The sequence below is a fragment of the Zootoca vivipara genome, chromosome 5 (assembly GCF_965207765.1).
Source record: "Zootoca vivipara chromosome 5, rZooViv2.hap1.1, whole genome shotgun sequence".
Classification (NCBI taxonomy): domain Eukaryota; kingdom Metazoa; phylum Chordata; class Lepidosauria; order Squamata; family Lacertidae; genus Zootoca; species Zootoca vivipara.
This window is the reverse complement of record NC_142588.1, coordinates 44584002-44611732: the sequence shown is the minus strand read 5'-3', so window position 1 is coordinate 44611732 and position 27731 is coordinate 44584002. Positions and strand designations below refer to the sequence as shown.

Genomic DNA, 27731 nt, shown 5'->3' with positions numbered 1-27731 from the left:
CAAACCTATCCATTCTTAAGGAAATCAGCCCTGAGTGCTCACTGGAAGGACAGATCGTGAAGCTGAGGGTCCAATACTTTGGCCACCTCATGAGAAGAGAAGACTCCCTGGAAAAGACCCTGATGTTGGGAAAGATTGAGGGCACTAGGAGAAGGGGACGACAGAGGACGAGATGGTTGGACAGTGTTCTCGAAGCTACAAACATGAGTCTGACCAAACTGCGGGAGGCAGTGCAAGACAGGAGTGCCTGGCGTGCTATGGTCCATGGGGTCACGAAGAGTCGGACACGACTAAATGACTAAACAACAACAAAGACAAATGGTATTATTTTCACTAAGGATATCCCTTTCAAATGTAAGCTCAGCCTTTTGGCCAACTATTCTCACCAAGTCCTAGACTGAATGGAAGAAGAACCCACAAACATTTGAAACTATCCTGTAAATTTCTTAACAAAAGATGTGCAAGCATTTCATAGCTAAAGCTGAAAGACAATTCTTCTCAAACGCTGATTGGGCCAGTTTTAAGTGAACACTGTACATGCACAATCTTACTGTTCCTGTCTTCAGGTTATCAAACATGGTCAAAACCATTGAGAATAATGAACTTGAATGTAGAAGCATCAGCATCAACTTGAAACCATTGGGCCGGGGGGGGGGGGAGAGAGAGAGATGCATTCTTTCCATGTAGTGAGGATAAAGTTGACAGGGGTCTTGTTTCATTTGATGGAGGTGTCCACAAGGTAAAAAGGTAAATGACCCCTGGACGGTTAAGTCCAGTCAAAGGCGACTATGGGGTGTGGCTCTCATCTCGCTTCAGGCCAAGGGAGCTGGCATTTGTCCATAGACAGCTTTCCAGGTTGTGTGGCCAGCATGACTAAACCACTTCTGGTGCAACGGAACACCGTGATGAATGCCAGAGTGAACAGCTACGCCATATCCACAAACGCTGTACAGGATGCCTGTGGGTGTAACACAACCCTTCTGTCAGCAGACTTGCACCGTTGGATACAAAGCAGTGCTATCCATAATGGGATTTGACTAGCCTACGCAGTGAAGATTTTTTGGGGATATGTTGGGTGAATATCCAACAATATCCCCCCGAAGGAGCAAGTATGCATTATGGGAGTGCTTCCAGCTCTGTCACTGGAAGCCCAAGCAGGTTGAGTGGCCACAGGAACATTTTGCCAGCTGTGACTGCTGCAACAGCTACAACTATTCCTGGACTGGGAAAGCTTGACCACAATAGTCCAGGCATCGGTGACTTCAGGGTTGCATTACAGCAATGCACTTCATGTTGGGCTTCTCTTGTGCTTGATGTGGAAAGTTCAGTTAGGGCCGAATATTGCAATACGTTTGTTGACAGGAGTGAGACTCCGCCAGTATGTAGCACCTCTGCTCAGAGATCTGCACTGGTTGAACCCAGAGCCGGATTTAGGTTTGATGAGGCCCTAAGCTACTGAAGGTAATGGGGCCCTTTATATGTGATATTTTAGGGAGCAGACTAGCAGGCGGGGCCCATTACTTACGGTACATCATAGGAGCCTACACAACACAAAACACTGTTGCTGTATGTAGGTTTTATTTTTGGTGCCTGCTTAAAACATTTTGATTGGGGCAAGCCTGTTGAGACATGTAGAATTTACATGTGTTTTATTCCTATTTAGCTGCTGTCTATTCTAATCGTCTTTTGAATATTTTTTAATTCTTGCTTTTAATTGTTTTGGTATTGATAATTTTAATGTATAATTTTATATTTTTTGTAAACCACTAAGAGGTTTTCTTAAAATCAAGTGTACATAAATTATATTATAATTATTATTATTATTATTATTATTATTATTATTATTATATATTCCTGGAGTACCTTGATGTATGTAGGGGCAATGCCTTGTCCTTCAATTTGTGTGTGTGAGAGAGGGAGAGAGAGAGGGAGGGAGGGAAGGAGGGAGAGAGAGGGGAGAGTGTGTATTTGTATGAAACATTTGTTTAATAACCTAATAAAATGTTAATCTCTATCATTATCAGGCTCTGTTTGGAAATCTTCCAATTGTTCCCTTGGTTGTTAGAATGCAACAATCCTGCTCTAAACATTTTCCAACTAGAAAACACAGCAGCTAATCCTTTCTGATTTTCCTTTCCAGGCAGAATATGAAGTTGCTCCGGATGAAAAACTAGGAGAGAAAGGCAAAGAAATTGTGATGAAATACCTCATCCCAGAGGTAAGGAACACCTGAAAAGGTAGTGCTTAAAAAATGCAGCAGGACAGCTGCAAGCAAGGTTTTTGTTCTATTGTCTAGCAGTTACTGTCAAAATAACATGCAAAGAACAAGATCAAGGCCTAAATTCTCCAAATTCAGGGAAATTGCGGGGTAAACCCTTCTGGAATTGCATCAACTCAAATGGAATCTCATGGCTGAACAAATACTGGTACACCACGCCAACATTTCTTGCAAAAACCAGCATGTACAGACCATCGAAAAGGAGTTGGGGGAAATCAAACACAGTGACAAGACTAATATTTATTAGAAGATCCCAATGAATTTCAAGCATATGACTTCACAGCAGTCATGGTTGTCAATGAATAAACCCTGTTTTCTAGGCATGTGGATTCTGGTAAGAGTAAAGAGGGCTTGTTTCTACACACAATTTAGGGTTTTCCGTCATCTCCTCTGGTGGCGTTTTGACCTGCTGTCTCCGTACTGTTATTCTGTGCAGCCAGGTTGTATTCTGTACCACGCACATTGGAAGGTATAAAACGTATCTTCTGTTTTCCGAGAACACAGTTAAAGATACCCTGCCTACGAAAAGCAAACACACAAGAAGAAACAGCCCCAGTAAATGCACCCTGAGAGACTGACATTAAAACAAGTGGGAAGCCAGGTATTCAGACTTGTCTTTAAAGAACAGTAATTCCTGTTTTTGAACTACTGGCTTATGTCAAAATTACATTCCCTTCACATGAAGAGTTATACTGAGCACTGTTGCCTCCTACTGACAGTAAAGCCATCTTCATAGAATCATAGAATTGTAGAGTTGGAAGGGACCATGAGGGTCATCTAGTCCAACCCCCTGCAATGCAGAAATATTTTGCTCAAGGTGGGACTCAAGCCCATGACCCTAAGGTTAAGAGTCTCCACTGAGCTCATAGTCATAGATTCTGACAGTTACTTTCCCTCAAGACTGAGGCAATTTCTTATTATTCTTGCGTGGGGAGGTACTTGGCCCAAATCCTTTTATTTTTCCCGCATTCAGCGGTTACTAACTTCCTTTCACTCTGGATTAGGGGTCATTACACTTGAGTTGGCTCGAACAATTGGAGTTGTTTGTTGGAATATGACGGCGTTTGTCAATCTTTGATGCTTGTATTGGACTGCATGTTCTGTGTGGTGTATCCACTAGATGGCAACCCTAGCAGGACACAGAAACTTATAGATATGGTTAGGTTGCAGCTGGATGGATTTTTTGTACATCCACTGCCTTCCCTCAGCCCCCCTGCGAGATTATCTGCCACTAAGCAGTAAGAGCTCAGCCTTGAGTACGTGAATTATCCTACGTTTCCAAAAAGAGTTACGGGGCCCGGCATCATTGCTTAGATTCTTTCACTGCGGAAACATGTTTGACCCTGGGAACAACATGTTACGCTTTTTAAAAAGTGTCCCATTTAAATTTTAAGTGATACAGCATGCTTTGGCAGGAGAAAAGGCAGATTTTTGCTTTGTTTTGTTTAGTCAACAGTTTTCCTACCATAAATCTTTCATTGGTTTACGTTTTCTCTCGGGGAGCTCTTTGGAACCTGTTTTTACTTATTTAGTCTGGTTAATGTCAAGTACATGAGGATGTGGTGCCACTGTTGCTGCTACCCATTCAAAATCAGTTCTAAACCCGGTCAGGTTTTTTGTCTTGCCAAGGTGGCATTCTACTCCACAGCAGAAGCTTGTAAACTAATGAGGGACACAAGAGCTAATAGTTGAAAGGGCCACTGTTTTGTAAGGACACGTGTGGCTTTCCTTCCATTTTTTCAGATGCCATAGTTCACTCAGTTTGATTTCTCTTGAACTTTGGAAACAAGTGCTGCATGCTGAGTGATATCTTGGAGGTAATAAAAGCTGGTAAGAACCACTAAGCAGCGCTGGCAAACGTGGTGTATCATTCTCTTACACATCACCAAACAATGCTTTTTCACAAATCCAGTTCTCAGTGTTCGTTGCACTAAAGACTCAGATTTCTCAATCTTTACTTTTAAACAGCACAGTCCTATGCGTGCCTGCTTAGAAGTCAGTCCCACTGAGTTCTCTGAGGCTTATTTCCCAGTAAGTGTGTGGATTTCAGCCTAAAGCTCTTAATATAAATTTCACTACATTTCCCCCCATTTTAGTGTCATCCTACATATGTACGTAAGGAAAGTCAGACATGCTGGATATGAAAAAGAGAGAACAATTTTCAAATCTTTTCAGCGGTTCAGGATCAGCATGCTTAGTTGTGTGTGCTACATCTGTGAAAGCAAAAAATAAAATAAAATGCAGTTTCTATGGGCTTTTTCATAGAGATTCTTAAAAACTGTTCTTTGTTTTCCTCTGTTAGTAACAAACTTTAACTTGGAACATTACTGCAAGAAGAGCTTTGTGTGTGAATTTTCAACATGACACATCTTTTTGAAAGATGGTTGATTTCTAAGTTCATAGCAAATATTTGGTTCAGATCTGCTCCCACGTATTAATAGCTTCAGTGCTGTCATCTTAAACTGTAGCCCAGCTGCTGTGTGTAGCAGAAGTTGCTTTGGAGAGAAAGTTCACTGCAAAATAAAAAAAATTAACCTCACAAGTATCATTTTGTCCCCCTCACACAACCATACACTTGGCAGAAAGCAAAGAAACTGTATTTCTGAAATACACCATCTGATTGAAATATAACAAGCTTTGGAAAACTGCACCCAATAATTTAAAGAAGTGAGTGCTCTCAGACAAATTTTGGAAGCTCATATCCTTGTAATAGCCGTAGTAGTGAAAAATTCTTAAGTCCCAGCTCTACAGAGTTTTCTAAGCAGCTGCTATAGAACCATTGGTTCAAATAATTCTGATCAGGCTCTAACATAACTCAAACTGTAGGGAAAAGAAGGATATGGAGAAAGTAGTTTGTACAATAATTGCTGTTATTTGTTCCATCCAGTTTTTCCTCTCACCTGGCCCACCAATACCATGTGGCCCTCGGAAGATGGCTCAAAGGATATGTGGCCGTTGGCTGCAAAGGGTTTATTATCTCTTTTCAGGGCTTGAGATTCCTCCAAGTTCCTTCTAATGGCATTATCAAAATGCAGGGGTTTTTTTTGTCTGGCTAAAGCAGATGGTTCCCCCCTCTCCATTGCTACTGTGGATAAAGGGTGGGGATTTTTTGAGGGTGACAATTCATACTGCTCAGGATGAGAGCCTGGGTGGATTGGAAAGCAGGGAGAGAAAGGTGTTAAGTTGCTCAAAAGCCACAGGGTGAGTTAAGTTGGCACAGAGTGGGGCCTTCTTTGAAAGGGAGACAGATGTGGAGAGAATGGGTTGCCATAAGTGAAAAACAGGATGGGAACTGTTGCTAAAGCCAGTGGTTGTTTATTCTGTTTAAATCTGTTTCAGTACCTTGTGTTTTTGTTTTTACCTAGTTATTCGGCTATATTGAAAATTTCAACATGTTGTTATTGTAGTTTTGCTTGTTTACCTTATGACAGAATTGTTAATTTATTGTTTATTGGACCTGTTTATGTGATTTTGTGTGTTTAGCATATTGTGCTTCTATGCCTGTTTCTTCTTCTTCTTCTTCTTCTTCTTCTTCTTCTTCTTCTTCTTCTTCTTCTTCTTCTTCTTCTTCTTCTTCTTCTTCTTCTTCCTTTGTTCCTTGCACTGGGATTCCATAAAGAACGGGCTATAGGTTTATATGCAAATGAAACAAACAAACATTCCTTTAGGAAAGCAACAAAATTCTGAGATGGATGAAAAAGTGATTTAATTCACAGATCATTTGGAGGTAATAATCCACATGTGAGCCCAGACCAAACCTGGGTTCCTCTGAGACAAAGAGGCCATGAAGTTAACTTGTTAAATCAATGTTGCCCTTCTGCCTATTTTTCATTGTCCATCTTTCATTATCCTGGCAGAAAAGGTGATGCACATACATAGGTGAGCCTTTCTTTCTGTATGGTTTCCAGAGAGGGGTTCTAATTATTCTTCATGCAAAGGCCACTTTTGCACTTGCATTGTTCCATTGTGAAAGGTAAAGGTAAAGGGACCCCTGACCATTAGGTCCAGTCGCGGACGACTTTGGGGTTGCGGCGCTCATCTCGCTTTACTGGCTGAGGGAGCCGGCGTACAGCTTCCAGGTCATGTGGCCAGCATGAGTTAGCCGCTTCTGGCGAACCAGAGCAGCGCACGGAAACGCCATTTCCCTTCCCGCCGGAGCGGTACCTATTTATCTACTTGCACTTGGACATGCTTTTGAACTGCTTGGTTGGCAGGAGCTGGGACCGAGAAATGAGAGCTCACCCCATCGCGGGGATTCGAACCGCTGACCTTCTGATCGGCAAGCCCTAGGCTCTGTGGTTTAGACCACAGCACCACCTGCATACCCACCATCGTGGTGGGACTCTGCGATTGTTCATTTCTGCTTTGAGAGTTAAAACAAAAAGAACTCTCCTTGGAGGAGGGCAGAAAACACAATCTCTCCCACAATGTTCCCAGCGATTCACACCTGCTCAGAAGTAAATTCCAATTGAGTTCAAGGGGGCATGCTCCCAGGTAAGTGGGTATAGAATTTCAGCTTCAGTTGTTTTGACTTGGCCTTGAGGTCCATGGACTCTTGTCAGAAAAAGAAATTTTTGAGCACACTTGCGGAAACATGAACAATATTAGAAAGCAAATGTGCAGCAAGTACTGAGGGAGACAAGCCACATTTGGATGATCATGTCTCATATTGATTATCCAAAATACAAGTGACTGAAGATGACTTTTTCATTATTACAATCACCCTATAATTGCTTCAGTAGGCGGTGGCGGGGGGGAGGAGTCTGTATGGTGGCATAACTATGAGCTAGACTTAGGCTCTGTTTTTCAGTTTCCATTTCAGTTGTGTTCTCTGCCCAGCTAACATAAATAAAAAAGCATGTTCGTTTGCTTCTTCTGTGGAGTTTGTTTATTCTGCAGTTGTTAACAGTGAATCGAGCAGAATTGGGTGCTTATTTATTGCTAAAGGGTGAAATAAAATGCTTTGGGGAAAATAGCTACCCTAAATTATCCTTTACTAAGTTCTATCGCTGCCTGCTAGGGATCCCTTCTTGTGTGTCTAACATAGCTGTCCGCCTGGAGGTCAGGCAAATCCCTGTTAGTGCTCGGATATGGATTCTGAAGATCCATTATTGGTTAAAACTTACCTTTTCCCCTTAACCCTACTGGATTCCTACCAATCCAAATGGAAAGCTACACTGCATGAAAAGCTAAGAGGCTTCGGGTTTTCCCCAGGGCCCTGATAGCTGTAGGTTATAAGAGAGCTAGAGCAATAATCCGCCAGCGAATTTGGGATGTGGAACTGCAATGCCACGTGAGCGAGATGAATAAACACTCAGCAATAAAAGACAATGGGAGAGGATTTACCCCAGCAAATTATTTGTCAAAATTGCAAATTCCTAAATACAGACAGTCATTTACCCTCGCTAGATTCAATGTGCTGCCATCTGCCTTATTGCAGGGCAGATTCGAGGGTAAACCATACGTGGAATGAGTCTGCCCCTGTGGCTTGATGGAGGTAGAAACTCTCTCTCTTTACTCTTTTAAAGCACTCACTTTACTGTGGCTAGCAGTCGATGAGTGTCCACTGTAACTCAGGACTAATTTCTAACTTTCCCAATGTGTACAGCTCAGCATGAGGTCTTTTCAAGATTTCTGGGCATAAAAATCAACCCAGGAATCGGTTTTTTAAAAAATCCAATTGCTTGCCATAATTAGTTTCCAGTCACTTAGTTAGTCATTTATATAGTAATGAGTTAAACATTTCCCCCTTGATTGTCCACCAGGAAGGAAAATCTAAAGGTCAGAAACACAACAAACACACCTGAAAGCACTTTCTCTCTGCCCTTCCCTAAACTTGTAGCTTGTACAAGTCTGTTTTTCTGCTGGAATCTAAAACCGAGATACCTAATCCAGCATCAAAGCCAAGCTGATACTCAATTTCCTGTTAACTTGACCTTTACAGAGTCCATTGTGTAAGTTAACACTCACGGCATGAAGGAGAAGTGAAGAAGAAGATTACTGTGTTTCCTTCCCACCGGCCCTCACACCCTTTCCCCCCAGTGAGAACGGAGGATTGATTGGCTGGCACTGTGCACCTTCCCCTCAAAAATGCCCCACCCAGAACAGAGGTGCCAGTTTGCCCCCAAGATTGACGGGGGCATGTGTGTGACGTCATGCGTGTGACGCACACCGTCTGAAAGGAGGCTGAGCACTCTGGAGAGCCGGCTACTGAAGCTGTGGCGCATGCTGCATGCCAGGCCCCTTCAAGACTTAGGGGCCCCTGGTCCCCTGCCAACAAATATTGAGGGGGTTGAGGTATTTTCGCTCCCCTAGAGTTGGTGTGCCTGCCTAAAAATGTGGCTGCCGTATCTAACATAGTTAGGTTTTATTTTTTATTGAATCCCGGCTTGTTCTGAAGTCTGTGATCAGACAAAATGGGGATATATGTCCACTTCAGAAGAAAAGTGGGAAACAGAGGCTTAATAGTTGGATCTTGTGCTCCATAAATGGATGCAGGTAAAAAGCTTTTTCATACGTCAGTTTATTATTGCCCAAACCAGGCCAGAACAAGAACACCACTGGAAGGAATGCTGTGTGTTCACCCGCCGTGCAGACTTACTCAAGAAGCTTGGCTTGCGCACAGGCTTGTGAGAGGGGGAATTCAAGGTAGAAAATGTCAAAAGCAACGCTTTCCTGCTCTTGTATTCTCACCGTTTCAGCGGATCCACTTTGGGTTTCAGATTTAGCTTCTGTTGTGGAATCAAATCTGGGAGGCCGTGGGAGAGAGTTGGTTGAACTGACTGCACTGCCATTTCCCCCTTCTGCTCTCCATTTCCCCCTTGGCTGTAATAGACCAGGAGAAATGCCTGCATTCGTCCCGCATGCAATGCCACTATGTGCTGCTTCCGCGCACCACCCCCGTTAGCCCGTCTGGATGAAAGCTACCATCCCTGGTTCACCTAAATCATTAGCTCATTATCTCCTCTCTCTTTCCCCCACCATAACTGCTTGTGATCCATTGTCTGAAAGATGCTACACAAAAGCAAATTGATTGGAAATTGCTGTTAAAGACACTCTATGTGCCATTAGGGCTTATATTTGGACTCAGCTGGGTACTAAAAACATTGCTGAATAGCAGGGCTAATGTGCACTGTTATTGCCATTAATGTACTTTACAGATTCTGAGGAATAACAACTGCAGCAGCTTTATGATCTGAATTCCTGTTTGTTATCCTTCTCCTCAGGAAATGCACATAATAATGGAAAGGTTTGCAGGAGGTGAGCAGGACGAGTGTATCATTGGAATCTACCCAGAAGAAAGAGGGCAGGGGGGGGGGGGAGAAACAAGCAGTTTGTTCAGTAAAATGGTTCCCTTTGTTTTTCAAAACAATGATACGGTGACGAAGGAAGGACCTACTCTTAGGAAGGGGAAATTACCTTATGCTTTCAACTGGTACGGCAGCTGAGGAGTGCATAAATGCTTTGTTTCTCTCGAGGGCTGTAGAGAGAGGGGAGAACATTACAGCCATACTAATCAAAAGGTTGCCTTTCTTTCGTGTTTCTTGCCAACACACAGAAATGTACTGTTGGTTATGTCAGTGGTAATGGTGGGTTGTAGGCAACTATGTCTGCGCACAATCAGAACAGATGCCCGCTTGTGCAAAAGAACTTGATAATCTCTCCCTTCACCAAATCTGCTTTGGAGGGTTGAGGGATGCATACACCCAGAAAAGTTTGTGGCGGCGCTTCAGGTGGAGCAGAGGAAAGGGAAGTTCCATTGCACCAGCAGGAATCTGCTCACACAACATTGAATGCAGCCCCTTAATTTTGATCAGGCAAAAAAAAAAGTTAATTGCAGCAATGGTGTACTGGGGAGGAAAGCGAACCTAGGTTTTGAGAGCTTCTGGGTGTGCGGCTCTGAATGCCACCCAACCTCTTTAGCACACCTGTGTCACTGCTCAGTGCCGACGTAGCTGCCACATCTGTCCTGACATCTCTGCTTCTGCTTGTGAGCAGCACCCTGCAAAACATCAGCTGCTGCTTCAAATATCACTGTAAACTGCCTTGATGTGGATTAAGTAGTGATGTTCAGAAAGCGCATGCTCTGCTTATGGACAGACCCGGAGTCTAGGCATCTGCTCTTAATTACCCCCCCCCCAAGTAGTAGTTCTAATAATTGCTGTGTTGCACATCCTGATGTTTGTGTGAATTGGTCCATCCTGCTTCCTGTTTGGGGTCATCATATCACATGATTTTTAGCAATAGGTGCAATTTCATATTATACCAGTCCATTTCCAGCGAACCCTTCAGGTCTTACTGCTGTTTCAAATGGTGCTCACGCCTTGGAGCCTCATCTCCTCCCTATTCACCTCTTGCTAGGTAAGAACTCTTTAATTTCAGTTTAGAAAAACCAAGAAGCCACAAGGGTGTTTGCCACAATGCATTTCTGAGGGGCAAAAGAACAGCTCAAGGCGTTTCACATTAATGACTTTTTCTCTTGAGAGCCAGTGTGGTGTAGTGGTTAAGAGTGGTAGACTCGTAATCTGGGGAACCGGGTTCACGTCTCCGCTCCTCCACATGCAGCTGCTGGGTGACCTTGGGCTAGTCACACTTCTTTGAAGTCTCTCAGCCCCACCCACCTCACAGGGTGTCTGTTGTGGAGGAGGAGGGGAAAGGAAATTGTTAGCCGCTTTGAGACTCCTTCGGGTAGTGATAAAGCGGGATATCAAATCCAAACTCTTCTCTTCTTATTCTTCTCTCTCTGATAAGACTTCCATGGATTGCCCTCCCCCCCCAGCGTGCTCACTTCCTCAAGCAAAATTCAGCAAACGGGTCAAATATCCAACCTGCTCATTTTCCATCTATAGGACTACCTCCAAGCAACAGAACATCCCTACCCCCTTGATTGCAAATGTCCCTTGAATTTTTTATTTTAGATTATTCAGTATATATTGCTGTAGCTTTAAGACCAACTCTCAGAGGGCCTCTAAGAGGCAAAAACTAGTCATATGACTAGACAGGGGGGGTGGATTTGAGTGCCACCCAATTCCTGCGATTGTTATAAATCAATAAAGTCGAGCCCAAGGTCTCAGATGGAAGATAAATGAACATTATGAGTGTCTTGAGGACCCGGTGGTTCTCTTTTGTCCCCCTGTACAAGTTCTGCCTTTTGCTAGGTTCTTACGGGTTCAGCTTTTTGGGTGATATCCAACTAAAAACATTTATTTCTGTGGGTCTGCTCTGAATCTGGCTTAGCTGAATATCAGCCTATGTAGCATAGTCCAGAAATAAACTTGATGTCCCTGAGAAATCAGTAATTTCAACAAGTTTCAGTTTGCCCAATTATTTCAATAGCTTCTTGCTCTGCATAGGTTCGGACACTATCCTAATGAACAGCCTTTCAAGGAACTTTCTTCAGGCTTAGGTATAAAGAGTACTCCCACTCCCTGCAAAAAAATCAGTCTTGTGTTGCTAGATTTACCCAATGGAAGGATTGTAGCTTAGTGCTTCAGGTACATGCTTTCCATTCAGAAGATCAGAAGTTCAGTCCTTCGCATCTCTAGGGTAGGGCTGGGAGAAAACTGTGTCTGAACCGCTGGAGAGCAGCTGCTGGTTAATGTCAGCCAATGGTGGAGGATCAACTTCACTAGGCCTCTCCTGCCCCTAACTTTCTGTGCTCTTGTGATCATTCCCAATTCACATTGGCGGCCTTCTTTTCGACAATAGTTGCACTAGCAGTGCTGTTAACCTTACTCCTCCATGTCAGTTTTCCGTCGCCAGGATTTATTATTAATAAGCATTTTTCCCATCAACAGAGCTGTGCTATAATATAGGATCTCAGTGGGACCTAAAAATACCCCTTGAAAGACCAGCTTGATTAGGGCTCCTTTTGCTTAGAATTGGTGGCTTTCTCACGGTCTCCCCCGGCCCTATCTTCTAATCCCTTACCACTGTTTATAAGCCAAATGCTACTTTAACTAAATATTTTTGAGAATTTCTCTCCTGATTTACTATTGGCAACAGTATGCAGTCTGTTCTGTTCCACATATCATTGTCATAGGAAAATAAATATCAGTAACCCAAGTGTAGGCGTGTGTGTGTGTGTGGTGTGTGTGTGTGTGTGTGTGTGTGTGTGTGTGTGTGTTTTGAGTTGAACATGAGGGCAAAGTTCTATGACCCAGGGTTTCACATTGAGGACACTAGATCTGCGTATTCAAAATAATTTTGTCAGAGGCCCAACAATGATCTAGAAAACACATGGAGCAGTTACGTGGATGGAACTAAGCAAGCTTCCTCTCATTAGTGCCCTATGAATGTTCCTGTGAGTTCCTATGGAGAAAAGGCAATGCAAGACGAACATTGTATTTAAATAACACACATCCACATTCTTTCTACAAAAGGCTCTGATGAATGCTGACTGGAATTATTTAATTGGGGATCCATAAGTTTCACAGCAAAGTATATGCCGCCTCAGGTTGTTTAAATGTGAAAGTTCCGTCTTCTCCCAATTTTTGCAAAGCGAAACCGACCACCTCACAGGTGGGAATGCATTTTTACTCTTTCAAAACTGATATATAAGTGAGACCTTGATGGTTATGAAGCAGTTTTTTTAAAAAAAAATCTATGTCATATTTTGAATCCTGCACTACTTTAAAACGCACACACACACACACACACACACACACACACACACACACACAATTTATATGCCACACCTTCAGTATATGCTGTTCTTCTGGGTAGTACAATAACAAATAGAAAACAATAAAATAAGGCAGATAAGACAAGAAAATTAAAAAAACTGCTAGAAGAAGAAGAAATTACTGCATTAGTAGCTTTTACAAAACATAGGTAACTAGAAGTATTTCTGTCAGGGATGTAAATGATATGAATGAGGATGCCAGGCAGACCTCCCTAGTGAGCCAATAGGAAGCATTTCAAAGAATGAGGAGCCATCATTAAGATAGCTGCCCCTCCAGTTACCACAAATGAAAGACTCAACTCCAGCCTCTCAGTGCTCAACAGTGTCTCTTCTATAAATTATGTGGGATGGAGAAGCTTATTTCTACAAGAGTTTTCTTCCTTTTCTTCCTTCTGGTTTACATACAATAGATCTGAGATTTTTATTTCCCCGTATCAACTTACAGGGGAAGCTCCACCTGCTCCTTTACTCCTTTAACAAACTCTGACCTGAAGCTGTGGTAGAAAGGCAGATGAAAGGAATTGCTGGGACATCAGTGACATTTTCCAGACTTGATTGCTCAGCACACACTTTTCAATGAACCTTACCCTACGGTAGTTGTAAGGGAGAGCATAACAGCAGGTGCACAGAGGGACAGTGGCAAGCTATCTGGACAGTTTAGTTAGGGGCTCAACAGAGATGATACTATAAAGGTGATGCATACAATTTATTATTACAGTGGTACCTCGACCTACGAATGACTTGACAACCGAATTTTTCGACTTATGAATGGGGCAAATGGCCGCACACTTACGAATTTCTCGACATCCAAACGGAAACTGCGGCGGTTTTAGATAGGGTTTTTTCGACTTACGAATTTTTAGATGGGGTTGCTTTGACTTACGAATTTTTCCATTTCCAATGCATTCCTATGGGAAATCGCGTTTCCAATGGCGCTTTTTGACTTACGAATTTTTCAACCTACAAAGGTGCCTTCGGAACGGATTAAATTCGTAAGTCGAGGCACCACTGTACTCTCATTTAAAAACTTTGGAGTGTTTCCTCTGGGTTAGCTTTTAGTTGACTTTTCCATCCTGCTGTCAACCCCCTTTCCAATTCCTAAGTTTATGTCATTTGATGATGGTGATGGTAACAACACCTTCTTAACATTTAGTGTCATTCTCACTGAACCCATTTCTGGACATGTTTGACAGTCACTTTCAACTCACTGCTCTCAAAACGGCTTTGTTCAAAGTTACTGCTTTACATCCATCACTTTAGTAATCTGAGTCGTTTCCATTTCCTTTCTGCTGTTTTCCTCTCTGCCATGAAAGGTTGAAAGGCTTTGTTATATAGGTACCAATTTGTGTTTTTTTTAAAAAAATCAATCAATATATAAGAGGGTGATGAAAACAACAACAACAACAACAGCAGCAGCAACAACAACAACAACAACAGAGGCAAAATCTCAAAATTTGCTGTGGAGCTGGGACCGAACAACGGGAGCTCACCCCGTCGCGGGGATTCGAACCGCCGACCTTCTGGTCAGCAAGCCCTAGGCTCTGTGGTTTACCTCACAGCGCCACCCGCGTCCCATGTACTCCTGATGTAGCAACATTTTAAATGGGGAATGTTAAATCACAGCTAGATGCAGCTGCTTAGTGTGACTTGGTGTGCTAGGCAGGTGAGAAATGTGAAGGTAGGGGAGGGGTGGTGCAGGGTTACATGTGCATCAGTGGTGGGCCCTACCAGGACATGATGCCCTGGCACCCACCTCAATATGCCAGGTACAAATTCTCATCCTGATTGTCCACAACTCTGAAATGTGCCTGGATCATCTCCCAGCCACTCACACGTTGTTTTCACTGAAAGTCGTCTACCAACCCGCCTGCCTTCCCACTAGCGCTGTCTTCTTCATCTCCTTCTAACATTTAGCATGCACTGCAATTATGTCTTAAAAAAAGAAAAAAGATCCAGCTCCCTTACTGCTGTCTCCTTTGAAGTGGAGTGAGAGTGCTGGCTGAAGATGAGCCTCTTGTCTCTTTCCAAGATGCAAAAGGTTGATCTACTGGTGGCAAAAATAATGATTTTGAGTACGGTTATGACAAGTCTTTTAACTATTCATTTCCTGCTTTGACGTTCTGTATGCACGAACAATACTGTCGAATGCAGACATTTTGCACTCCAAGAACAGCAATGTTGATGCCGTTGAATAACGGATAATAGAAACTTGCTTGCTTGTTGGGTTACAGCAATTTGTATCTCGCCTTTCTATAGAAGCAGTGTTTGAGGCGGTTCACAATTTTAAAAATAAAAGCAACAAAACTACAAATAAAACAGTGAATTCTAAGAATAGCAGCAGCTTATAACAGCATATTAGTGCTCCTAGGGGCAGAAATAGTTTGTATTTTCTTTAACAAGATTTAAATGCCACTTACTTTTTTTAAATAAAAAAAAAACTTAAGTAGTTTGCATAAAACCATAAGAGTTTTGTGACATGTGACAGTTCAGATGTTACAAAAGAACCACATGACAACAGTAGTGGACTTGGGTACTATGGTACCCTGTGCGAGGGCAACATTTGGCGAGCATACCCTCAGCCCTCATGCTGCCTTCCCAAAGGCAGGTAAGACGCTCTCTGCTTTGGGAAGGAAGCACAAAAGCTCTGGCAGGGCCCTAGAGCCCTCGAACCTCCTAGCCAAAGCTGGGAAAGTGCTAACTAGGCTTTGGGAAGGAGGTAGGAGGATTCTAGGACCCTGTCAGAGCCTCACGCCTCCTTCCCAAAGCCCAGCACCTCACTTACCGAGCTTCGGTTCAGTGTGCATAGCCCTGCCCCAGTGACAACCCTGTGGCTGCCTTGTAATATTCTCCAGTAGTGGTCAGTGTCATCAACAATGGTATCCTTCTCGAGAACTTGACAGGAGTGGTTATAATAAGTGCTGTGTTGTGTTGATACCACTCATGTCTAGGGAAAAGGACCCAGAAGGTGATGCTGGGGTACTACAGCTCTCCCCTGCTTGACCTGTTGTCAGCGGGATTCCAAGGGGTAGCATCTTAATTGCTTGATACTATTTTAAATCTTCACGAAACCGTTGTGCAAAGTCATACAGAAATGTGCCCTGCAGAGTTGTTAGTATGCAGGTGCTGCCCAGATCATATCTCTCCTGTATATGTAGCTCTAGGGAGGCAGCGGAAAGCCTGAGCAGCTGTTTGGTGGCTGTGAAGGACTGGGTGAGACGGAGTAGGTTGAAACTTAATCAAGGCAAGACAGAATTACTGCTTGTGGATGGACGAGGATGGCTTACAGAGAAGAATCAGCCGGTGCGGAAAAGGTTAGTTTACACCCCTTCTCCATCCCTCAAATTCCACAGCAAATGCAGGATTGGACCACACATCTTGCTGAGATTGTGTCTTGTTTCATATGCTCATGTGCTTGGAATTCCACCGTCGAGGTCACTTGGGGAGTACAGTTTGAAGATCAGGAAAGGGTTAAGCATTGTTGTTTCTCTGCTCTCCTTCATGGTTTAGTGGAAGTGGCTTTTTGGTTCAAAACAAAACGCTTGGCTACCATTGCACATTTGCAACATGCAGTTTGGCCAGATATCTGTAGATGTGCCTTGGCAGACGGATCCGGTGGTTTTCTTGCCTAGATTCATGTGGGTTCCACACTTTTGCTTCCTGGGGGAAGTGGTTCCCTTTCGGAGGTCTTAAGGAGCATGACGTTTCTTTGTGGCTCAGAATGCTTGTTTTCCAAGTCCTAGATAGCTCTAAATGAGGAGGAATGTTGCTGCAGTGTTGAGAAAACGACATGCAGGAAAGCACTTGACCTGCCAGCCGAGCCTCTCCATGTAAATTAAGCTAATATCATTTAATCAGGCTCACGCTGGACCCTGTTCAAAATCCAGAGCATCACAGTTTAAATATTCTACTGCAGCTGTTGTTTGTCCCAGCAGTCAGAGCTGAGGAAAAACAGATTGTGCCACTGTAATTGTGTATCGTCTCCCATAGAAAACATGTTCATGGTCCCCTTCCATGTCCCAAGAGCTGTTAGCGAAGGCTCTCACTTGGATGGTTCAGATCAGCCTTTAACTTTTGGAGCATTTTCCGGGCCTGGGGGATTGTAATGTCACTTTCTTCCTCAAAAGCCCTTTCTTCGGCCGTGTCCATTCTCAGTGAGCCCAAACCTTGGAATTCATTTTCAAACGGAAGGACAAAATAAGAGCCGATGAGGGCCCAAGCACATTGGCTTCCAGCTTGTACATTCAGAACCTGCGCAGGTACAGTTGGGTGCACCTGACTTTATGGTGAGCATGAGGAGTTTGTGGAGAAGGACCTGTTCACAGGACATGGTTTTATGGTATGAAAGATGCTAGTGCTGATGATCACGTTCAGAATATTTTCCACGCATTAATACCTGGAGCCTTTTGGCTCTGAAATATGACTGCTGTGTTCAACCAGCAGTGGGAGGCTCGTGGACTTTGGTAGAAGCTACTGAATGCGCACGAGGGAACTGTTTCTTCTTCTTCTAAGGATCAAGCTGAATGTGGGCATTTCTCATGAAGTTTGCCCTTGCAAAATAAATGGGTGTGGGTATGTGTGGGTGTGTGATCCTATCACCATGGCATATGGGGAGGGTGATCCTATCTCTGTGTCCCTGCAATGGCCTCAGTCAGTACTGTATAAGAGTCTCGTGTCTGCATCCCAAAGTGGGAAGAAGCCTCCCTGGTTATGTTAAATCATTTAAGCTTGGAATACTGTTTCAGAAGCCTTTTTAAAAAAAGCAGACGTTTTTCACGCCATCTGTTCACTTGCATTACTCAATTTTTGCTAAGAACATGTTAACTCTTATACATACGCTCCCTTATATCTGTACCTTTTTGAAACCAAGAAACAGTGTTCAATGCAACAACCAGTAAGGACAGGTAGGAGCCAGTTTAGGGGGGAAAGTGAAGGCTTTGGTTTGCCTTTGGCAAGATGTAAAGAAAGATCAGTGGCAAACCTTTATGACAATGCAGACTTTCCATAAAGTAGCTAATCAGTTCCGTGGTTTGTGCCAGAACAGGGCCAAAATTTGACGTGAGTTGGAAAAGTTGAGATTAGTTCAAATCCCCCCCCCACTCCACCCTAAACTGCATCATTTCCATTCCTTAGCTTTTGTCTTCTGTTCCACAGAGGTACGTTTTAAAAGCTGGTGTAGTATATAGGTTTTGCTTTTTGTTTTTACAAAATGGTATGCTTTGATTTTGCAAAAAAAAGAAAGAAAGAAAGAAAGAAATGTACATTTAAGGCACACACTTTAAAACAATAAAGTACAAAAAAAGGAGCAACTGGAACAAAACACAACATCAAAATGAAATGGAGTGTAAAACAGACCACTGCTCTTTAAAAAGTTCTAGCTCTATAACAAGGCCTCAGAGGATGCAAACATTTGGAGGACCAACAATTCAGTAATGTGACGATTTGAGTGGCTATTGAGTAACAGGACAGTGACAGCCCACAGTGACAGCCAGCTAGCCCCTGCTGAATCTCTCCTCTGAAAAGAAGGAGTCAGACACAGCTTCCTCTGAAGACTGTAAAGAAATAATGCGTCTCACATGGGAAGAAACATTCCTGCAGATGCAGTGGGACCTGGCCATGTAGGAACAAACACAATAAGTAGTGCTTGCTGCCAACATTTGCAATTAGTTGGCCTGTTCACAATTCCCATCAGTGTAACAAACCACCAACTTTGGCTTTGATATTTGCTTTGATATTGCTTATTGTTGATCGCTTAGATAACTGATGCTTGCAGATACTCAAAATAATTTTGCTTTACCTCTTTAGCGCCTCTTTACTGTAACGCATTTCGAAGGTGCACTTTGACATGCATTCATATGTTTCAAAATACAGTGGTACCTTGGTTTAAGTACACAATTGGTTATGGAAGTCTGTACTTAACCTGAAGCATATTTAACCTGAAGCAAACTTTCGCACTGAAAGTAATGGAAAGTGGATTAATCCATTCCAGACGGGTCCGCGGAGTACTTAAACTGAAAGTACTCAAACCGAAGCATACTTAAACTGAGGTATGACTGTATAAAAATGTAGGAGAGTTTTTGTCTGATTTTATCATATTTTATAACATTGGCCTTGGGATTCAGAATCAAACAACTGATTCACACCTGGATTAGTTTGTCCTGTACTATTTATAGCCAGCATTTTAAATTGGTTTCATAAATACACTGGCAGCCAATATTGATGATCAAGGAATGGATTAATATATTCTTTGTATGCAGCCCCGTCCCCATTAGGAGGTATGTGGCAATATACTGCATAAGTGGAAATTTCTGAACTATTTTTATGGGCAGTCTTTCATACGATGGCAGGCCTGGTGAACAATTTGGGTGAAGGTACCATTCCAGCTGCTTTTCTTGAAGGTTGCAAATTGGGTTAATAGTATTTATTATGATAAATATGAAAATTGTGTGAATATTGACATCTGCCTGGAAGTCTTAAGATTTTTAGGAGGCCTGGTAACATTTACTGCAAAAATCACAAGTGCCATTTGAAATACATCACTTTCCCCATTTACCATATTTTTCCGTGTATAAGACTAGGAGTTTTTTAACCAAAAAATAGGTTTAAAATTATACACGGGTAGTGCTAAGGGGTGTTTTCTTAATTTGGAATCCCCAAAAATAAGGGGCGTCTTATACATGGGTGCGTCTTATACACTGAAAAACATGGTATTTGTGCCCAAGCCTTGATTTTCAGAGGACCTGGCCTATGTGCTCCCATCAAATGAAGTAAGGCAGGTGCTACCAGGTAGAGGAGTTTTGGGTGGTGCACCTTGGTTATAGAGTAGGTTTTGGGTGGTGCACCTTGGTTATAGAGTAGGTCATCTTGCATATTTTATTGTCATTTCAGCACATGCTGAAAACCCTTTTATTACCCCAGCCCTTTTAAAAATCAGAGATCTTAAGATAAGCAGGGGACTTAAAATTATGTATTTTTAGTTACACTGTAAAGTTAGTTCATTGACCATTTTTTTTGCTGCAATTTGTTTTACAGTTTCTGTGTTTTGTTATTTTGTTAGCAGGTTACGAGTTTCCCAGGGAACATTGTCAGAGGCTAGCTTACATAAATGCTGCAAACGGATGCATAAATATTAATTTTTATACTAGTGTCTATCATTTGCAAAGACATGATGGCAAATATCCTGAAACAAGCCTTGTAACGCAATCAAGGCAAATGCCATACTTCGCTGGTAAACAATATAAAATAAAGGATGAAATGTAGTCATTAGCCAAAGGTCTTGATTTGTCTTTTACTGGGCAACATAGACATTTTCTGACATTTTCCAGCAAGCTCCTGAAATAGTAAGAAATCCTTGTAAATTTCAGTTCTGCCAGGGTTTCTGACATTTGCTACTTTGCTTGGCTTTATGCATACACCACAAGACTCCCGGGGTTGGTTAGAAGCCGCTTCCCGTGTGTATACTGGAACGTGCATTGGGCACCATTGAAAAGTGGAGGGAAGGGGTATTGTGTGTTTTGAGGGGATGCTTTATGGAATTTTATAATTACATTAAACAGAGAAACTCTCAGCATGAGGCAGAACTAAAATCCATTAAACAGTAGTATGCACTATGTAGATAATAAGGTGAACCTTAGTCTGACTGAAAACCCATTGGAACCAGTGCAATTTTCCCTCTTTTGTTTAACTAGGCTTTAGTTGAGGCCTATCCAAGGCATGTCCCTGGGGCAGGAAAGGCATATTTCTGTGCCAGGCAAATCTCCCTTTAATGACATATGAATAATGTGCGATATTTCCAGGGGACAGCTGCAAATTATACTGGAATTGAGAACAAGAGCTCTGGTTAGATACAAATGCCTTGTCAAAGGTCATAGGCATTTAAATCTTATGTTTCAGGGTGTGGAATGCAACGTTTAGGCATTATGACTTAACCACAATGCTGCCATTAGAACCAGTCCAGACAGAACAAATGTGTTCATTCTACTTTCCTTTTTTTCCTTAAAGGGGAGGAAACATTTGGAACAGATGCAATAATAAGGCAGAGTTAGGGTTTCTGTTTTGTTTTTCTTCCAAATGATCCGTTTCTACCCTAGCTTAGCTGCCTGGTTGCAAAGAAAACCTTCGCCGTTGGTTCTTCAGGTTTGCATTGTTAAGCCGTCAGTTCCACATTGCTGCTAATGCCTAAGAAGAGATGTCCAACCTATGGCAGTGACACAAAGGGGAACGCAAACAAAGTTATCCACCTAGATGTGGCAGGCCTGCCCCAAACATAGCCATTTGGAAAACCAGGATTATCCTATGCTCTGTTGTGTGGTGGCAGCGAAGTAGGGGAGGGGTCCAGAGCTGGCAGCCCTAAGTGCTCCAGTGCAACCCACCCCAGACCTCCGTAGATCCACTGAAATTAATGAATGTGGCTAATTTAGGGCCATTAGTTCCCATGAGTCTTCCCTGAGTAAAATTTAGTTGAATGCTTGCTATATACCAGGCATGTCCAACAGATAGATCGTGATCTACTGGTAGATCATGGGGTGTTCCTGGTACCGTAGATCCTGGTTGATCTCTGGCCCCCCAGCGATCTCCTTAGAAAAAAGCAAAACAAAAAAACCCCCACAACTTTGCCTTTCTCCAAAAAGCTCCACAACTTTGGCTTCCTAAGAAAGCTCAACAACTTTGGCTTCCCAAAAAAAGCTCAAAAACTTTGGGTAGATCACTGCCAGTTTTTTTAATACTGTGAGTAGATCACAGTCTATTGGGAGTTGGACGTCCCTGCTATATACCAAGGAGTTGTAGACAAACAAATAGAGAGCAAATATGGCTGCAGAAGACAAGCTGGTGTTTGGGCGACATTCCACCCTGACTTTCCTGTTTTGCATTTTAAAGAGATTCTTCTAGACATCCCTATAGTGCGAATAGTAGTTTGAGCACACAGCATTTCCCAAGCATTTTCTCCCCCAGAGACCCTTACAAATTGCTTTTATTTGGATGTCAGCTGCCCACACATATGCTACACTGTTTGTATTAGATGTAGAAGCAGTTTTGAAAGAGTTACTAGCTTAACCTTTTGTTTGGCAAATGAACTACTTTAAATTTGAGGGTGTGTTTGGATAGTTTTTCACTAGGACACTTTTTGAAACTGAACCATAACATGCTGGACTCCATTTGTTTAATGCAAATGACATTTAAAGCTACATACCATATGTTAACTTCACCTGATTTGCTACACATTAAAACCCGGGCAGTATCACAAGCTCATTTGTGGTGGAATATTTTGTATAAGGCTAGGAGTGCTGCTGCTGCTGCTATAATTATAATTTTATTTTCCTTTTAAAAAATCCAAGTTTTCCTAGTCAAGATTAAAGTTGTAATTGGATCTGAAGGCCCATGCTCTGCTTCTGAGGAGTATTGCCTAGTGTTGGGGGGATGAAGACAAACTGCGTTTTGAACACTGCATTTTCTGCCCTGAAAACAAATGCTTTGGGATGTAGCAGATGGGCATTTAACCCTTTTCTTTCTGGGTGGAATTACTTGCTAAAGAGATGTAATACTGTCACCCAAAATAGTAGCCCATATTAAGTTCTCTCCCCAGACCAGAGTAGGCTCTGTCCCCTCCCCTTCATGACATGTAGAAAAACAGAGCTGTGACCTGCTGTTAAAATGTTATGAATTTCCCCATCTGTGCCATCAGATCCAATGATGAGAGGGAAGGTACCGAAGCATAGAATATAACCATTCTTTTTATAACATGGTTCTGACCTGACTTATCAATCTTCCTGAGGTCTTGCCCACTTGTGTTTGCTTCACTCTTTGAATAGCCGCTGGACATACTGTGGATTCTTCTTGAGTTTGTGGATCTGGTTGAATCATGTGCCTGTGTCATGGACTGCCTGGGTGCAGAAGAGTGGAGGAAGGCACCAGCTGGGGAACCCACAATGGAAGAAGGTTCAGAGCCAGGGGATTGGTGGTGGACAACAATGAGTGGTCAGAGGGAGAAGAGGGAGCAGACTGGGAGGAGGAGGTGATGGAACCTGGAGAGGTAACAGGGTTTAATGAGCAGGAAGAGGCTGTAGCAGAGAGCAGTCCAGAATCAGAGGCAGAAGAGAAGGCTGGAGTGGAGAGGGGCCAAGATGCAGAGATGAGGTTGGCTGCTTAAGAATCCAGGGGGTCTCTCCCTTCTGCTCTGACCAGATTCTCTCCCCCTGGTCTCCCAGAACCCACAGAGGTATGAAGAGGGTGGAGCACAGACAGACAAGGCGTTGGAGCCCCTCAGATTGCTTGGGAAGGACCCAGGGAGAAGGAGCCCTAGAGAATGGTGGAAAGGCAGGGACCTTCAGACCTTGCAATTGCCTCATTGGGGCAAGATCTATTAGGAAGAGTTGCTGTGCTCACTAGGCCTGAGTTGTTTTGTTTCTCTGAATAAAGAGTAAACTTCACTGACACCTTGCAAGTTTTTGCTGCCCTGCTGTGAACACCTGCCCTGACAGCCTGTTGGAAACCTTGACTTTATTCCATTTTTCTCATGTTTCTTTACTTGTTAATTTCCACATTTTGTGTGATCAGTCACATAAGTGATCAGTCACATGACATAAAACCACTTTTTAGAAATCTGAGGGAACCTAGTGGAATTTAGCACTTATTTTCATGTTAATTGTTTCCAGCAAGAAATCTGTTTGCAGCCCCATTAACCCAGAAAATTGTGGGAGTTTTGCAGTGTAGTTTCCCCACTGTTTGCATGGCTCACACCATGTGAGGGAATCTGGGGCAGTATTCCCGCATATCGTTCTTTCCTGCCATTTTTATCCGGGGTGAATCCTAGGAAACAGAAGCACTCAATGGCAACATGTCAAATGGCATCCAGTGTGGTGTCGCTTCAGGCCCACTGATGTGTTGAAATTTAGGGTGACATGGCGGTGTTATTGATCTAAAAACCACCGTTTCTAAAAGAAACAGATAATGCAGTGTAAGAGGAACATTAGAAACTAGGACAGAAGGACAAACAATATAACCAGGAAAACTAACATAATAATCCCATCTCCTTATCATTAGGTTTACTTGGTTGGAAGGGCGAGGAAGCACAATTATGGAGAATAGTGTTTAGAGAGCCCTTGATTGACCAAAAGATGTTGCACAGGGTTTATATTCTGCCTCAGTTCCATGGAACTCAAGGTGGTTTATAGGGTTCTTAAGTTGTTTCCCATCCAATAACTGACCATACATGGACCTGCTTAACTACCGTACAGCAAGGAGATTGCACCATGTACCTTCAACTCATGGCTTGAAACAAGGCTGGCTTCAAATTAGCAATAATAGTAATTGTAGAAGCAAATGATGCTAAATGCCCACCACAGGTAGGTTGATGCAAAATGTGTTGTGGCCAAATCAAGTTCAGCGATCAAGGTTATTTGTTTCCCATTATTTTTAGGAGGGGGGAGATGGGCATTAAAGCAGGTCTTGTGGAGTTACTATAAAACAAGAGTTCACACATCAAAGAGAAGTGCTTTTTGTGACTCTAAAAATGAGTAATGTTGGCAGTAAATTAAAGGGTTCTATATTTTCCCTTGCTGCTTTAGCTGATAAATCACATCTATGAGTCACCGACAAACCACAAGATTACAGAATCTTGGTACTAGAGGGACATGGTGATGTATTTTCTCCTCCTAAACCTGAATATAGTCCTAATAAAATGCAAGCAATCCTATCTCCTAATAAGACTTTCTTCTAGCTCACATTCCTTCCATAAATTGCCGACCCAAGGGATTTGTGTTACTCTCTCCAACTATGCAAGAATATTCAAGTGGTTAGGACTAGAACTCCATATAACCACTTGATTTTATTTGCAAATGCAGAACACCCTTTCTAAGACTCGAGCTTATGGAAGACTTTAAAGAGAGAACAACTGTTTGCAGTCCAGTAGTGACCATAGGACAAGACCATTTGTTAGGCACATTTTGCAGGCAAGCTAATCACAGCACTTGTCATGTCATACCTTCCACAGGGTCCATGTCTGATGAAACAGAGCAAATGACCTGATTTAGGTTTGATTTCAGTGTGATGCTGGGTGATTTTTATTACATTAAGAACCAACAGTTTCAAGTGAGAGGGTAGGCCCATAAGGTGTTTCTCAACCTAGACATATGACTTAACATCTTCATGCCTAAATTTCTGGGTTTCTCCTCAGGCCCAAATGAAAATTTTAGATAACTCTCACTGTGTATATTTATGAATGGAAATATTAGTTGATTAATTGAGTCTCAACTAGTTGATTAATTGGGTCAACCAATTCAAGTTCTCATCACAGATTAAAAGCAGGAGCTTCAGTTAGTTGAGCTCAAGATTTTACCCTTTTCGCACTGAATCATAAGCATCCATATGGCGGAAGGAATAGTTAATCTGTGGTACCGGGGAACCCCCATGTCTTGTTGTCCAGAATTCCCATGTACCTGTTTGATGTGCCCACCCCCTGTTGAATATATTCCACCGACACTGTTCTAACTATTTGAACATCTAATAGTTCCATAACACAGTGGGATTTTTGGACTGTTATTTGCTAAGGAGCCTCGTTGGCATTTCACTAAAGCTGCCTTGTCTTTTCTCTTTCTACCTAACCCCATTTGGCAAGACCCAAGGCTGTGGTTAAGGCCCAGACCTTGTTTGATTGGATTGGAATAGACCTTTGGGCAACTTAAGTTGACTTGAACTTCTTAATTATGCTGTTTGTTGTTTTTATTTGAGACTGATTGGGAATCATTTCCTTTTGAAGCAGTATCATTACTAGTCGAATGTCAGGGGGATCAATGTGGGTAATTAGAACATGTTGTCGTCGTCCCCCTGGTCTTTCGGCAATTTCAAAAGAGTATTTCTTTTATCACGCCAGTCTCTGAAGTGCACACACATGGTAGCCATAGGTTCCAAAACACTGGGATGTAATGTAGGCCATTTGGCTAAATAACTATATTTGATCCTGCAGAGTTCTGTTAGGTTTGGCTAGCCATGGAAACACAAACATGTGGAAGCCATTTCTCAGAAGCACATGATAGTGGAAATACTTGGAACAGGAACTGGAATATATGCCAATTGTTTTGCTAGTGTTATAACTAGGGATGGAGGAACAATTTGTTTGGTCCATTTTTTGCAGCAGACTGCAATCTGGCGCACCTTGAATTTACTTGCATGAAAAGGACACAGCTCTCTGTTTGATGATGCACTTACCTACATTTTGTGGTGCAATTTTGTGGTGCAAAAAGAATGCATTCACATGTGTATTTTATGTTTTTTTAAAAACGTGGAAATGTGTATTTTGCATTAAAGTGCATATTTTATGTAAAAGCTGTGCGCAGAATGCATAGAATTTTAATGAGGACTTTTCATTAATTCTTTCAACAATAACAACATCCACAAAAAACACGATGGGACAGACCTGTTATTGAGTGCCAGCAAAACTGAAATGGGAGGGAATTTGGCTGCCTGGCCACCCCTAGCTATGACATGTCCATTTAGTAGAGTCCTTATGGAATGCTGGGGGGATGCAGGGGTATGCATACCCCTAAACATTTTGTGAATCTAAGTTTGGCCTCATTGAGGGGCAATATTTCAATATGAGTAGGAAAATAAGAGCACCCCTAAACATTTTTTTTAAGGAAAGAAAAGCACCGCTGGATATATCTAATTTTCTAGCTTTTGTGTCTATCTGGGGCATGGCTGGTGCTCCCCGGGGGGCGTGACGCGCATCCCAGGGGCATGGTACGCCGCCCGCGAGGGCGTGGCATGCGTTCTGGGGCCATGATGCGCCGCCTGTGGGGGCATGGTGCCCAGCGTGTGGGGGGTGCGCGGCAGGCCTCGCAGATTCCCCCCCCCTTCACTGCCTCCACACCTGAAGTGTGTTCCTCTAGACTCTGCACACCTGGGTTTTCACGGTATTAGTATTTTCAGTGGCAGGTAAATCCAGATTTCACAAAATATAGAAATAAAAAAGTGCCTTCAGTTGTTTTAATTAATTACGTTTGAACACATGTCAAGCAGCTTTGAAAAAGAAAAAGTGTCCCAGCCTGCAGTTTAAGAACTCTCTGGCAATGTGTCTCAAGCAAAAGTGAAAAGAGTGAGTAATGTTGATGTATTTAATGTGCTCAGAACTCCCATTGGGACTATAAAATATCTACAAGGTTAGTTAATGCTGATTGCGCCACTTGGAATGGCTCCTCTGGCTTGAGGCTGATACTTCTGAATGGTTTCAAGGTCTACACAATTACACAGCTTGTTTTCATAGATATGCAATAGAGGTTGGTAGGGACAGTGTCATCATTTAGTTTAATCACTAGGTGGCACTGGATTTCGTTGTCGGGAGGGAAGGTCAGAGGTTTTCCTGTTGCTGGTCTGTTTAAATTTGAGAGAGGCAATAAAGTTATTGTCTAGCTTCCTGGCTGGGGTGTCTTCTAACCTTTCCACAACATGAGCTAAAAGGAAGGGGAGATTATTTCTGTTAAAAATAAACTGTTTTCAGCATCCCATGATGGGATCAAGTCCATCCATATGTTTCTTCTTATGCGTTAGGTAATGAATGATAGCATTCTAAAGAGACTTGACTCACGTGGATAAACATGTTCTAAATACAGATTGGCTCGCAAAGAGGAAAAGTGAGAGATTAGATCAGTTCTGAAAAATGAACCTCCGTATGCATCATGAAATTGCAGTGGGAAAGAGCAGTGAGAAGGATGCATGGAAGCGCTCGTTCCTTTGTTTTATCCTGAATTTTCTAGAAAGCTGAACTGAAAACCCTGCATG

General features: G+C 42.6%; 1 protein-coding gene across 2 annotated transcripts in view; it reads left to right on the top strand.

The window, feature by feature from the left end:
* Nucleotides 1-27731, top strand: part of GRK5 (G protein-coupled receptor kinase 5) — a 155162-nt gene that overhangs the window by 90911 nt on the left and 36520 nt on the right. For both annotated transcript variants that reach the window (XM_035138644.3, XM_035138645.3), the window contains exon 4: nucleotides 2141-2218. In XM_035138644.3, the coding sequence (XP_034994535.1) occupies nucleotides 2141-2218 (78 nt within the window). The remainder of the gene's footprint in view (nucleotides 1-2140; nucleotides 2219-27731) is intronic.